Source organism: Mustela putorius, unplaced genomic scaffold (assembly GCF_011764305.1).
Source record: "Mustela putorius furo isolate JIRA1106 unplaced genomic scaffold, ASM1176430v1.1 tig00000867_pilon_pilon_pilon, whole genome shotgun sequence".
Lineage (NCBI taxonomy): Eukaryota > Metazoa > Chordata > Mammalia > Carnivora > Mustelidae > Mustela > Mustela putorius.
Genome location: NW_025421501.1, coordinates 2,259,502 through 2,274,914, shown reverse-complemented (window position 1 = coordinate 2,274,914; position 15,413 = coordinate 2,259,502). Strand labels below are relative to the sequence as shown.

The following is a 15,413-nucleotide window of genomic DNA, read 5'->3' as shown; positions in this document are numbered from 1 at the left end:
TTTGCGGATGTTGAACCAACCTTGCAGCCCTGGAATAAATCCCACTTGGTCGTGGTGAATAATCTTTTTAATGTACTGTTGAATCCTATTGGCTAGTATATTATTATTATTTTTTAATTTATTTATTTGACAGAGAGAGACCACAAGTAGGCAGAGAGGCAGGCAGAGAGAGAGGAGGAAGCAGGCTTCCCGCAGAGCAGAGAGCCCGATGTGGGGCTTGATCCCAGGACCCTGAGATCATGACCTGAGCCGAAGGCAGAGGCTTTAACCCACCGAGCCACCCAGGCGCCCCTCGAATGTTTCATTTTTAGATGAATAGGTGATTGTGGCAAAGAAAGATTATATTGTTTTCATCCACATCACGTAGCAAGCTGATTTAATGGAAAAGTTGTGAGCATTGGAATTAGACTGATTTGGGGTCATGCATTGCCTTGGATAAATAGTATTCTCTAAGCTTCATTTTCCTGATCAGTGGAATGGCAATACAATTCCCATTGGACTGATGTGAAGTTCAAATTAAAAGAACCTTGTACAATGTCTGGCCTCCTAGCCATGACTACATTTAATGGCATTAAAATGACAAGATCTCCAGGATCAAGGATCATTTTTTCTCACTGATTTTGGAGGGTTAATCTTGTGTTCTTTAGGGAAGTCATTGCTTTCTTGTAATGTCAGGGTTCCACCTGCGTAAATCTATGATTTCCAAGGCAGCATGGGTTTTCATGGCTTATTTCTCTTTCTCAGGTATGCCCCTGCAGGACTCCACTCTTGCCAGAGAGGGGAACACAGAGGAAGAGATTATGGCTGCCATGTTTTTTTCAGTTGGACCTCTGGTAAGTTGGGGTTTTTTCAGGTCCTGACCTGCCTTGTGGGTTGAGAGCATGTCGGTTTTTGTTGAAGTCTGTGACTTCTCTACCTTACCCACATCCCTTCTGGTAACTGAATCAAGTTGTTTCACCCATGGAAATTGGGTTCATCATAGTAAAGCTTGGACTCTATAAAAAGATTCATTATACATATTGAACCAATTATCAAGGTACATGAGCTTTCAAAAAATACTTTTGCTAGTTTTGATAGAGAGCCTAGGAAATTTACTTTTGATGTTCAGTTTGTATAGTTCCCAGGAAATTTCAGATATTTATGGGATAGAAGAATGGAATATTTTATTTTATTTTATGTTTTTAAAGATTTTATTTATTTAATTGACAGACAGAAACCACAAGTAGGCAGAGAGGCAGGCAAAGAGAGAGGAGAAAGCAGGCTCCCTGCTGAGCAGAGAGCCCGATGCGAGGCTCAATGCCAGGACCCTGAGATCATGACCTGAGCTGAAGGCAGAGGCTTTAACCCACTGAGCCACCCAGGTGCCCCAAAGAATGGAATATTTTAAATTGGAAATTTTGTTTAGGAAATTTTGGAAAAAAATGTACACACACAGACACACCCATATACCCTCTTAATTAAGAGGGACCATTCCCCTTGTGTCCACCACTCTCAGTGATCTCCTCTTTTCTACCCATTAAGAAGTGATCGAGCTTAATAGATGACATGGAGAGAGAGAAAATGTTTAAGACACAGTGCTTGGCTGTAGGGAACTATCGTCTCATTGAGTAAGGCATACAAAAGAAATAGTTCCATAATTTATTTAGGTGAATGGAGGTTGCTTAGCCATATGCTGAAGAAATGATTGCTATAAGAGAAAAGAAATGGGGACCCCATGGATGGCACAGTCAGTTAGGCTGGTGCCTTTGGTTCGGGTCGTGTTCCCAGGGTCCTGGGATTGAGTCCTGCATAGGAGTCTGCTTCTTTCTCCCCCTCTTCCTGCTGTGCTCTCTCTCTCTCCCTCTCTCTCTGACAGATAAATAAATAAATAAAATCTTAAAAAAAAAAAAAAAGAAAGAAAGAAAAGAAATGGGACATGAGTATGGGCAAAATTGGTCTATGATAAAGCTCATGAGGGCAGTGAGACTTAAGGTGGTATCCAGGCAATGATTCAATGATTTAAATTGTCTTGAAGTGTTTGTGAAAGTACTTTAGGTGAGAAGGGAGTTCAAGGGCAAGGCTCTGCGTCAGAGAACAGTGCAGTGAGCTAGTGATTCCAGTGGGAAAGTTATGAAAAGGAAGCCTGGGAGTTAGATATTAAAGCTGAGTCTTTCAATGTTTCCCTGAAGACATTTAAGTGTATGTATGTATGTGTGTGTGAATGTGTTTGAGATAGGTGTTAATGTGATAAAAGCTATACTTTAGCATGACTTTCTGAAATAGGAGATCCCGAAGAAAGATGATACCAACAAATATAATTTGTTCTAGTAATAATCCGCAGTAACCTGTAGTTGTGATCTTTTATTCTTTGTTGTTGGGATGTACAGTGAAAATAGTCCTTAAAACATACCTTGAAATGTAAGTGAGGGGCACCTGGGTGCTTTAGTTGGTTGAACATCTGATTTTTTTCTTAGGATTTTATTTATTTATTTGACAGACAGAGATCACAAGTAGGCTGAGAGGCAGGCAGAGAGAGAGGAGGAAGCAGGCTCCCTGCTGAGCAGAGAGCCCGATGTGATGTGGGGCTCGATCCCAGGACCCTAGGATCATGACCTGAGCCAAAGGCAGAGCTTTAACCCACTGAGCCACCCAGGCGCCCGTATGATTATTTTTTTTGTAAGATTTTATTTATTTATTTGACAGAGAGAGGGAGAAAGCACAAGCAGGGGAAGCAGCAGTCAGAGGGAGAGTGGGAAGCAGGCTTCCAGCTGAGCAGGGAGCCTGATGCAGGGTGGGATCCCCGGACTCTGGGATGCCGACCTGAGCTGAAGGCATACACTTAACCAACTGAGCCACTCAGGTGCCTCGAGTGTTTGACTCTTGATCTCAGCTCACATCTTGATCTTAGGGTCTTGGGTTCAGGTTCTGCGTTCAGGACCTCCACATGGATCCTTTTTTTTGAAAAAGAGAAAAGATAAATAAAAAGCATAATATTGCATTTGATCAGTAGATCCAAAGCATATGTCTAGTATTGACGTGGTCAGACCCATCCCTAATTACCAGATGTTGAGGTTCACATTTTTTAGATAAGAACTTGGGAGGGGAGAAAGATAACATTTTTTTCTCAATGGACTTTAGATAGTTATATTACCCATAGTTTTTAAAATGACACACATAAAACCTAAAATTGTGAAGTGCTAATGGAAAGATACAATAAAAGATCATTTCATCTATAAAATCAGGCCCTCATGGGGATACAGTTTATAAGGTTTGGAAGAAAACAATATAGTGAGAAGTCCCTGAAATATTTCCTGAATGAGATGGTCCCTTGGACCCCCCCACAACACTGTAATGATATTCAGCTGTGAAAAATATGTAGTGTTGGCAGGTATTGAGTACTTTTCTTGAGTGAGAGAGATTGTTTCTGAGAAATACATTTGAACCCTACATCCAAAGGGAAAATTGTGTAGCATCTGAAGGCCTCTTTTTGTAAATTTATTTTTGTTGTGGTAGGTTCTTTGTTGGAAGCCTGCTTTAGAAACTATGCAGTTATATCTGTCTCAGTCTTTTTTTTTTTTAAGCTTTTATTTATTTATTTGACAGACAGAGGTCACAAGTAGGCAGAGAGGCAGGCAGAGAGAGAGGGGGAAGCTGGCTCCCCACGGAGCAGAGAGCCTGATGTGGGGCTCCATCCCAGGACCCCAAGATCATGACCCGAGCCAACGGCAGAGGCTTAACCCACTGAGCACCCAGGCACCCCTATATCTGTCTCAGTCTTATGTTTGTCCTTGTCTTAAACAAGGTCACAGAAAATTATAGTTGGATGTTACTCCAGGACATTAATTTCAGCCCTAAATAAAACAACAAAAGAGGTTATCCTGTATATGCCATATCCACCGTGGACAGATGTTGCTTCTTGAGGCTCTGCTATAGGTCATAGGCAGCCTGTCACTGAAAGATCTTATCCTGTATCCCCTCAGAATCCTGAAGATTCCCAGGCAGATAATGATCCTTACCTTCAGCCAGAAGAGCCAGAGCTGGTAAAGGTAATAACTTAACATATATGTAAGGGGATGGAGAAGGGTCTCTTTTACTGCCTCTGGTTCTTAATGTTCCTAGTTCACTGCAAGTTTACAGTGAACACCATCTTGCTTGATAGGTGTGGTAACCCCAGGGCTGGTCCCATCCATTTGGCAGATTTCATTTCTGTCAGTGGTGGCAGCCCTAATGTGGCAGATGGTCACATTGTCATGGCTAATTGATGAAGTATCCTTTATGACATTCTCTGATTCTCAATTTGCATTGTGAGACTCAATGTCATTAAAGATACCAAGAATGGGCACCTGTGTGGATCAGTCAGTTAAGCGTCTGCCTTTGCCCTGGTTACGATCCCAGGGTGTTGGGATCGAGCCTGGAATCTGGCTCCCTGCTCAGCCAGGAGTCTGTTTCTCCTTCTCCCTCTGCCCCCTCCCCTGCTGTCTGTCACACTCTGTCTCTCTCAAATAAATAAATAAAAATTAAGAAAAAGTACGAAAACAAGAATGCATCAATGTGAGTGGAAACATTCTTAAGATGTGTTTAAATTAGTTTAGATTTTTTCTTTCATTATCATGTGCTTGCTTTTTTATTTGTGAGTACAGAATCCACCCGACTTTTTCAAAAATAACGAAGTCAGAAATTTATGAATTATGTAAGATAAATTATCTAAAACTTAGAAATAAGAAATAAATCAAAAAATTAATGTATACCATTTCAGTGTCATATTAGACATGTCTGTCTTATTTTGGCATTCTTTTTTCTGCCGTCAGTACCTGTTTTTGTATCCACTTTGAACCAGCTTTGTCAAGCAGCTGATCTCTGATTAATGACTTACATTAATCTTTGGCTTCTTTTGATTTTAGAATTGTGGGGTTTAAATTTTTTTAAAATTTTTTTTGGAAGTCTAGTTGATGTACAAAGTTTATTAGTTTCAGTTGTCTAGCCTAGTGATCGGACAACTCTATACATTACACAGTGCTCACCGCAGTAGCTGTAGTTACCATCTGTTACTGTAAAAAGTTGTGACAGTATTATTACCTATACTCTCTATACTGTACTTTTCTTCTCTGTGACTTATTTATTTTATAACTGGAAGTTTGTACCTCCTAATCCTCTTCACCTCTTTCACTCTTTACCCTCCCCTCCTAGGAACCACTGGTTTGTTCTCTAAATTTTGGAGCTTGTTTCTGGTTTTTGTTTGTTCATTTTGTTTTGTTTTTTTTTTAGATTTCATATGTAAGTGTAGTCATATGGTGTTTGTCTTTGATTTATTTCACTTATTATAATACCCTCTAGGTCCATTGGTGTTACAACAAGTGACAAAATTTTTTTCCTTTTTATGGCTGAATTGTGTATATATATCTCACATCTTTATCCATTTATCTTTTGGTAGACACTTGGATTCCTTCTGTATCTTAGCTATTGGAAATAATGCTACAATAATCATAAGGGTGCACATGTCTTTTTGAATTAGTGTTTTCATTTTCTTTGGATAAGTAGCAGTGGAATTACTGGATCATATATGGTCATTCTATTTTTAATTTTTTGAGGAACCTCCATACTGTTTTCCATAGCTGCTGCACCTGCTTGCATCCCCAACCACAATGCCCAAGTGGCCCCTTTTCTCCACACCCTGCGAATCCTTGTTATTTCTTGTCTTTTTTATTTTAGCCATTCTGACAGCTGTATTTTCTCATCGTGGTTTTGATTTGCATTTCTTTGGTAATTAATGATGTTAAGCATCCTTTCATGTGTCTGTTGGCCATCTATATGTATGTCCTCTTTGATAAAATATCTGTTCAGGTCCCCTGCCCAATTTTAATTGGGTTACTTGGTGTTTAGCTGAGTTGTATGCATTTTTTATAGTTTGGATATTAACTCCTTATCAGATATATCGTTTGCAAATACCTTCTTCCATTTTTGTGTTGGTGATTTTTCCGCTGTGCAAAAGCTTTTAAGTTTGATATGGTCCCAGTTGTTTGCTTTTGCTTTTATTTCCCTTGCCTGAGGAGACAGATCCAGAAAACTGTTGCTAAGGCCAGTGTCCAAGAGTTTACTGTCCTTGTTTTCTTTTAGATGTTTTATGGTTTCAGGTCTTATATTTAGGTCTTTAATTTGTTGTTACCTTATTTTTGTGGGGGGGTATAAGAAGGTTGTCCAGCTTCATTCTTTTCCATATAGCTTCAAGCTTTCCCCATACCCGTTTGACTGCCTTTTCCCCATTTATATTCTTACTTCCTCTCTTATAGATAATTATGGTTTAAAAAAAAAAGAGTATGTTGGAGTTCAGCTCCTTTTTTTTCCCCCAGAATTATGTTTTTAAGTTTTACAAAATTTACACTTTAGAATTTGGTTTTATTCCAAGAATATTTTATGTGAAACTGGGCTTTTCTTTTTGCTCTGTGACAACATACATTCTGAGACTCTTACACATAATTTTTATATAGTCTTTTTGAAATTTAATACTGGGCCAATCCTTCTTAAATTTGTCCTTGAACATATGACAGTTTAGACTTAAAAATTTTTAAGGTGAAAATATTAATAGTTTCAGGCTTTGAACCATGAACTGTCGGAAAATACCATTATTTTTGACATGGTGAAAAATTCATGGGGTTTATTTTTGTTCTGATGGGGAGTCCTTGGGAGAAGGTTAATTCTGTCTGGCTCTTTCTTTCCTTTTTTATTTTTTTAAATTTATTTGAAGGATAGAGATCACAAGTAGGCAGAGTGGCAGGCAGAGAGAGGAAGGAAAGCAGACTCCCTGCTGGGCAGAGAGCTGGATGTGAGGCTCTATCCCAGGACCTTGAATCATGACCTGAGCTGAAAGCTGAGGCTTTAACCCACTGAGCCACACAGGCACCCCCCTGTCTGACTCTTTCTTAAATTCTGCATCCTGTTTATAAGTACTGAGCTTAGTTTTGTTTAATATTTTTTTTAAAGTAGGCTCCACGCCTACCATTGAGTCCAATTTGAGGCTTGAACTCAAAACCCTGAGATGAAGATGTGAGCTGAGATCAAGAGTCAGACATTTAACTGACTGAGCCACCCAGGTGCCCCTAGTTTTAATTTTAATTTGAGTAGAACCAGTATTTTGATGATACATTTTAACATTTCTATTGCTCCAAGAAAGGCAGATAGACTTTTCTTAGGGCTTGTGTTAAAAGTGTTAATCAATTTGGGAAATATTCCTGTGTTCATACTGCATTCTAGTAAGAAGAATATGGAATGTCCTCTCATTTATTTAAGTGTCCTTCAGTCTCTTAGTGATATTTTGTATTTTTAATGTATGGGTCTTACACATTTTTTGTTAAATTCATTCCTAAGTGTTTTATTCTTTTTGTTCTCTTAAATGGATTTTTTTTCTTAGTTTCTTATTTGAAATGTTCAATGATAATGTATAGAACAGTTGACTTATGTATATTGATCTTGTGTCCTGAACCTTGCTAATCTAGTTTTTTTCATAGGAAAAGGGTTTTTGTTTGTTTGTATGTGCATGTGCACGAGTGTGGAATCCTTAGGGTTTTCTGTATGTAAGATGATATCATCTGTAAGTAGAGATTATGTCATTTCCAAATAGAAATTCACTTTTTCCTTTTGAGTCTGGATACCTTCTATTTCTTTTTCTTCTCTAGTTTTTCTTGCTTAAACATACAGTACACTGTTGAATAGAAGTGAGGAGATAGGACATCTTTGTGAGATTTGTAATCCCAGGGGGAACGCATATGGCCATTCACTGTTAAGTATGATGTTAGATTCATGCTTTCATAGATGGTCTTTATCGCGTTGATGAAGCTTGCTTCTGTTTCTGGTTTGTTGGGTTTTGTCACATAATTTTTTGATTCTGTTAAGATAATTGTGTGGGTTTTGTTTTTTATTCTGCTAATATTATGTGTTATGTTGGTTGATTTTAAGATATTAAATGAATTTTGTATTCCTGGGGTAAATCGCATTTGCCATGGCATATATTTTGTTTTCTTTGTTGCAAGATTCAAACTGAATCAGACTGAATTAGTTCTGCCTGGTTCTTCCTTAAATTTTGCATCTGTCTTGTTTTATTAACACTGACCTCATAGAATGAGTTGAGGATTATTTCCTAAAGTTTTTTTGGAAGAGTTAGTGTAAGATTGGTATTAATTCTTCTTGAAATGTTTGTTAGAATTCAGGGAAGCCACTTGAACCTGGGCTTTTATTGTGGGAAGTTTAATTATTATAGACCTATTTGTATTTTCTATGTCATCTTGAGTCAGTTTTGGTAGTTTGTGTGTTTCTAGGAATCTGCCATATTATCTAGGTTTTCTAATTTTTTGGCATACAGTTGTTCCTAGTATTCTCTTATAATCCTTTTTATTTCTGTAAGGTCAGTAGTAATGTCTCCTTTTTTAAAAATTTTTTATTTTTTATAAACATATATTTTTATCCCCGGGGTACAGGTCTGTGAATCGCCAGGTTTACACACTTTCACAGCACTCACCATAGCACATACCCTCTCCAATGTCCATAACCCCACTCCCCTTCACCCAACCTCCTTCCCCCCAGCAACCCTCAGTTTGTTTTGTGAGATTAAGAGTGACTTATGGTTTGTCTCCCTCCCAATCCCATCTTGTTTCATTCTTCTCCTACCCACTTAAGCCCCCATGTTGCATCACCACTTCGTTATATCAGGGAGATCATATGATAGTTGTCTTTCTCTGCTTGACTTATTTCACTAAGCATGATACGCTCTAGTTCCATCCATGTTGTCGCAAATGGCAAGATTTCATTTCTTTTGATGGCTGCATAGTATTCCATTGTGTATATATACCACATCTTCTTGATCCATTCATCTGTTGATGGACATTTAGGTTCTTTCCATAGTTTGGCTGTTGTGGACATTGCTGCTATAAACATTCGGGTGCACATGCCCCTTTGGATCACTACGTTTGTATCTTTAGGGTAAATACCCAATAGTGCAATTGCTGGGTCATAGGGCAGTTCTATTTTCAACATTTTGAGGAACCTCCATGCTGTTTTCCAGAGTGGTTGCACCAGCTTGCATTCCCACCAACAGTGTAGGAGGGTTCCCCTTTCTCCGCATCCTCGCCAGCATCTGTCATTTCCTGACTTGTTGATTTTAGCCATTCTGACTGGTGTGAGGTGATATCGCATTGTGGTTTTGATTTGTATTTCCCTGATGCCGAGTGATACGGAGCACTTTTTCATGTGTCTGTTGGCCATCTGGATGTCTTCTTTGCAGAAATGTCTGTTCATGTCCTCTGCCCATTTCTTGATTGGATTATTTGTTCTTTGGGTGTTGAGTTTGCTAAGTTCTTTATAGATTTTGGACACTAGTCCTTTATCTGATATGTCATTTGCAAATATCTTCTCCCATTCTGTCTGTTGTCTTTTGATTTGTTAACTGTTTCCTTTGCTGTGCAAAAGCTTTTGATCTTGATGAAATCCCAATAGTTCATTTTTGCCCTTGCTTCCCTTGCCTTTGGCGATGTTCCTAGGAAGATGTTGCTGCGGCTGAGGTCGAAGAGGTTGCTGCCTGTGTTCTCCTCAAGGATTTTGATGGATTCCTTTTGCACATTGAGGTCCTTCATCCATTTTGAGTCTATTTTTGTGTGTGGTGTAAGGAAATGGTCCAGTTTCATTTTTCTGCATGTGGCTGTCCAATTTTCCCAACACCATTTATTGAAGAGACTGTCTATTTTCCATTGGACATTCTTTCCTGCTTTGTCGAAGATGAGTTGACCATAGAGTTGAGGGTCTATTTCTGGGCTCTCTATTCTGTTCCATTGATCTATGTGTCTGGTTTTGTGCCAGTACCGTGCTGTCTTGATGATGACAGCTTTGTAATAGAGCTTGAAGTCCGGAATTGTGACGCCACCAACTTTGGTTTTCTTTTTCAATATCCCTTTGGCTATTCGAGGTCTTTTCTGGTTCCATATAAATTTTAGAATTATTTGTTCCATTTCTTTGAAAAAGATGGATGGTACTTTGATAGGAATTGCATTAAATGTGTAGATTGCTTTAGGTAGCATAGACATTTTCACAATATTTATTCTTCCAATCCAGGAGCATGGAACAATTTTCCATTTCTTTGTGTCTTCCTCAATTTCTTTCATGAGTACTTTATAGTTTTCTGAGTATAGATTCTGTGCCTATTTGGTTGGGTTTATTCCCAGGTATCTTATGGTTTGGGGTGCAATTGTAAATGGGATGGACTCCTTAATTTCTCTTTCTTCTGTTTTTTTGTTGGTGTAGAGAAATGCAACTGATTTCTGTGCATTGATTTTATATCCTGACACTTTACTGAATTCCTGTACAACTTCTAGCAGTTTTGGAGTGGAGTCTTTTGGGTTTTCCACATATAGTATCATATCATCTGCGAAGAGTGATAATTTGACTTCTTCTTTGCCGATTTGGATGCCTTTAATTTCCTTTTGTTGTCTGATTGCTGAGGCTAGGACTTCTAGTACTATGTTGAATAGCAGTGGTGATAATGGACATCCCTGCCGTGTTCCTGACCTTAGCGGAAAAGCTTTCAGTTTTTCTCCATTGAGAATGATATTTGAGGTGGGTTTTTCATAGATGGCTTTGATGATATTGAGAAATGTGCCCTCTATCCCTACACTTTGAAGAGTTTTGATCAGGAAGGGATGCTGTACTTTGTCAAATGCTTTTTCAGCATCTATTGAGAGTATCATATGGTTCTTGTTCTTTCTTTTAATGATGTGTTGTATCACATTGACTGATTTGCAGATGTTGAACCAACCTTGCAGCCCTGGAATAAATCCCACTTGGTTGTGGTGAATAATCCTTTTAATGTACTGTTGAATCCTATTGGCTAGTATTTTGGTGAGAATTTTCACATCTGTGTTCATCAAGGATATTGGTCTATAGCTCTCTTTTTTGATGGGATCTTTGTCTGGTTTTGGGATCAAGGTGATGCTGGCCTCATAAAATGAGTTTGGAATTTTTCCTTCCATTTCTATTTTTTAGAACAGTTTCAGGAGAATAGGAATTAGTTCTTCTTTAAATGTTTGGTAGAATTCCCCTGGGAAGCCGTCTGGCCCTGGATTTTTGTTTGTTTGGAGATTTTTAATGACTGTTTCAATCTCCTTACTGGTTATGGGTCTATTCAGGCTTTCTATTTCTTCCTGGTGCATTTGTGGTAGTTTATATGTTTCTAGGAATGCATCCATTTCTTCCAGATTGTCAAATTTGTTGGCATAGAGTTGTTCATAGTATGTTCTTATAATAGTTTCGATTTCTTTGGTGTTAGTTGTGATCTCTCCTCTTTCATTCATGATTTTATTTATTTGGGTCCTTTCTCTTTTCTTTTTGATAAGTCTGGCCAGGGGTTTATCAATTTTATTAATTCTTTCAAAGAACCAGCTCCTAGTTTCGTTGATTTGCTCTATTGTTTTTTTGGTTTCTATTTCATTGATTTCTGCTCTGATCTTTATGATTTCTCTTCTCCTTCTGGGCTTAGGGTTTCTTTCTTGTTCTTTCTCCAGCTCCTTTAGGTGTAGGGTTAGGTTGTGTACCTGAGACCGTTCTTGTTTCTTGAGAAAGGCTTGTACTGCTATATATTTTCCTCTCAGGACTGCCTTTGTTGTGTCCCTCAGATTTTGAACCGTTGTATTTTCATTATCATTTGTTTCCATGATTTTTTTCAATTCTTCTTTAATTTCCCAGTTGACCCATTCATTCTTTAGAAGGATCCTGTTTAGTCTCCATGTATTTGGGTTCTTTCCAAACTTCCTTTTGTGGTTGAGTTCTAGCTTCAGAGCATTGTGGTCTGAAAATATGCAGGAATGATCCCAATCTTTTGATACCAGTTGAGTCCTGATTTAGGACTGAGGATGTGATCTATTCTGGAGAATGTTCCATGTGCACTAGAGAAGAATGCGTATTCTGTTGCTTTGGGATGAAATGTTCTGAATATATCTGTGATGTCCATCTGGTCCAGTGTGTCATTTAAGGCCTTTATTTCCTTGCAGATCTTTTGCTTGGATGATCTGTCCATTTCAGTGAGGGGCGTGTTAAAGTCCCCTATTATTATTGTATTATTGTTGATGTGTTTCTTTGATTTTGTTATTAATTGGTTTATATAGTTGGCTGCTCCCACGTTGGGGGCATAGATATTTAAAATTGTTAGATCTTCTTGTTGGACAGACCCTTTGAGTATGATATGGTGTCCTTCCTCATCTCTTATTATAGTCTTTGGCTTAAAATCTAATTGATCTGATATAAGGATTGCCACTCCTGCTTTCTTCTGATGTCCATTAGCATGGTAAATTCTTTTCCACCCCCTCACTTTAAATCTGGAGGTGTCTTCGGGCTTAAAATGAGTTTCTTGGAGGCAACATATAGATGGGTTTTGTTTTTTATCCATTCTGATACCCTGTGTCTTTTGATTGGGGCATTTAGCCCATTAACATTCAGGGTAACTATTGAGAGATATGAATTTAGTGCCATTGTATTGCCTGTAAGGTGACTGTTACTGTATATGGTCTCTGTTCCTTACTGATCTATCACCTGTAGGCTTTCTCTTTGCTTAGAGGACCCCTTTCAATATTTCCTGTAGAGCTGGTTTGGTGTTTGCAAATTCTTTCAGTTTTTGTTTGTCCTGGAAGCTTTTAATCTCTCCTTCTATTTTCAATGATAGCCTAGCTGGATAGAGTATTCTTGGCTGCATGTTTTTCTTGTTTAGTGCTCTGAAAATATCATGCCAGCTCTTTCTGGCCTGCCATGTCTCTGTGGATAAGTCAGCTGCCAATCTAATATTTTTACCATTGTATGTTACAGACTTCTTTTCCACGGCTGCTTTCAGGATTTTCTCTTTGTCACTAAGACTTGTAAATTTTACTATTAGGTGACGGGGTGTGGGCCTATTCTTATTGATTTTGAGGGGCGTTCTCTGAACCTCCTGAATTTTGTTAGGCTAACGTGATAACCACTACACTACGGAAACTCACGGCTGAACCTCCTGAATTTTGATGCTCGTTCCCTTTGCCATATTGGGGAAATTCTCCCCAATAATTCTCTCCAGTATACCTTCTGCTCCCCTCTCTCTTTCTTCTTCTTCTGGAATCCCAATTATTCTAATGTTGTTTCGTCTTATGGTGTCACTTATCTCTCGAATTCTCCCCTCGTGGTCCAGTAGCTGTTTGTCCCTCTGTTGCTCAGCTTCTTTATTCTCTGTCATTTGGTCCTCTATATCACTAATTCTTTCTTCTGCCTCATTTATCCTAGCAGTGAGAGCCTCCATTTTTGTTTGCACCTCATTAATAGCTTTTTTGATTTCAACTTGGTTAGATTTTAGTTCTTTTATTTCTCCAAAAAGGGCTTTTATATCTTCCGAGAGGGTTACTCTAATATCTTCCATGCCTTTTTCGAGCCTGGCTAGAACCTTGAGAATTGTCATTCTGAATTCTAGATCTGACATATTACCAGTATCTTTATTGATTAGGTCCATAGCCTTTGGTACTGCCTCTTGTTCTTTTTTTTGTGGTGAATTTTTCCGCCTTGTCATTTTGTCCAGATAAGAGTATATGAAGGAGCAAGTAAAATACTAAAAGGGTGGCAACAACTCCAGGAAAATATGCTTTAATCAAATCCGAAGAGATCCCAAATCGTGAGGGGGGAGAAAGGGGATAAAAAGAGGTTCAAAAAGAAAGAAAAAGAAAGCAAATAAAAGAATTAAAAAAAAAGAAAACGAATTAAGAAAAATATAAAAAGGAAAAAAAAAATATATATATTAGATAAACTAGTTAAAAACGTTAAAAAAGAAAAGGATAAAAGTTAAAAAAAATTTTTAGCAGAAGAAGAGAAAAAAAATGAAAAAGAAAAAAATTAAATTGACTGCAAAATTAAAAAAAAAATCACAGGGAGAAAGCCATGAGTTCCGTGCTTTGCTTTCTCCTCCTCTGGAGTTCTGCTGCTCTCCTTGGTATTGAAACCGTACTCCTTGGTAGGTGAACTTGGTCTTGGCTGGATTTCTTGTTGATCTTCTGGGGAAGGGGCCTGGTGTAGTGATTCTCAAGTGTCTTTGCCCCAGGCGGAATTGCACCGCCTTTACCAGGGGCCGGGCTGAGTAATCTGCTCAGGTTTGCTTTCAGAAGCTTTTTTCCCTGAGCACTTTCTGTAGAGTTCCAGAGGACGGGAATACAAATGGCGGCCTTCTGGTCTCCGGCCCGGAGGAGCCGAGAGCCTGGGGCCCCACTCCTCAGTGTGCCCTCAGAGAACAGCACCCAGTAACTCCTGTCTGCCTGACCTCCGGCCACGCTCCGAGCTCACCGAGCCTGCGACTGGTTCAAAGTAACCCCGAGCTGTGATCTTACTGTCGGCTCTGTCTCTGTAGCCGGCTTTCCCGTTCCAATACCCGCAAGCTCTGGGACACTCAGACACCCCCGATCCTTCTGTCACCCCGCGGGACCTGAGGCCACGCTGACCCCGCGTGGGCTTTGTCCCGTTTTAGCCTCTGGAGCGTTGTCCCTCAGTGGAACAGACTTGTAAAAGTCCTGATTTTGTGCTCCGTTGCTCTCTCAATGTCTCCTTTTTCATTCCTGATTTTAACAGTTTGAGTCTTATCTCTTTGTCTAGTTAAGGGTTTGTAATCTTTTCAAAGAACCAACTTCTGCATTTGTTGATTTTCTCTCTCTTTTTTTTATTCTCTATCTTGTTTATCTCCATTTAGATATTCATTATTTTCTTCTGCTTTAAAGAAAAATTTAGTTCCTTTTCTAGTTCTTCTTTTTCTAGTTCCTTAAGGTATAAATTTATTTTGTATTAATTTTTAATTTTAATTCCAGTATAGTTACATACAGTGTTGTATTAGTTTCAGGTGTACAATATACTAACCAATTCAACAGATCTGTACCTTACTCAGTGTTTATCGTGATAAGTGTACTCTTAATCCCCATCACCCATTTCCTTCATCTTTCCACCCAGCTCACCCCTGGTAACCATCAGTTTTTTCTCTATAGTTAAAAATCTGTTTCTTGGTTTGTCTCTCTCTCTTTGTTTTCCTTTAATCATTTGTTTTGTTTCTTAAATTGCACATATGAGTGAAATCATATGATATTTGTCCTTCTCTGACTAACTTATTTCACTTAGGATTATACTCTCTAGATCCATTTATGTTGTTATAAGTGGCAAGGTTTCATTTTTGATGGATGAATAATATTCCATTATGTATACACACATGTATATCACATCTTCTTTATCCATTCATCTATCGATGGACTACTTGGATTGCTTCCATAATTTGCCTATTGTAAATAATGCTGCAGTAATCATAGGGGTGCATATATCTTTCCGAATTAGTTTTCATATTTTTAGATAAATAACCAGAAATACAATTCCTGGATCATAGGGTAGTTCTATTTTTAACTTTTTGAGGAAGC

At 38.5% G+C, this 15,413-nt stretch overlaps 1 protein-coding gene across 7 annotated transcripts in view; it reads left to right on the top strand.

Annotated features, from left to right (window-relative positions):
* The window catches only part of LOC101692738 (zinc finger protein 624), a 45,913-nt gene that overhangs the window by 8,281 nt on the left and 22,219 nt on the right, over positions 1-15,413 (top strand). For 3 of the 7 annotated variants that reach the window (XM_045085397.1, XM_045085402.1, XM_045085398.1), the window contains exons 2-3: positions 745-833; positions 3,960-4,025. In XM_045085397.1, coding sequence (XP_044941332.1) covers positions 747-833; positions 3,960-4,025 — 153 coding nt within the window. In that variant the 5' untranslated portion in view covers positions 745-746. Of the gene's footprint in view, positions 1-744; positions 834-3,953; positions 4,026-15,413 lie in introns of those variants that run through there. The other 4 variants (XM_045085399.1, XM_045085403.1, XM_045085400.1 and 1 more) reach the window with 3 other exon arrangements.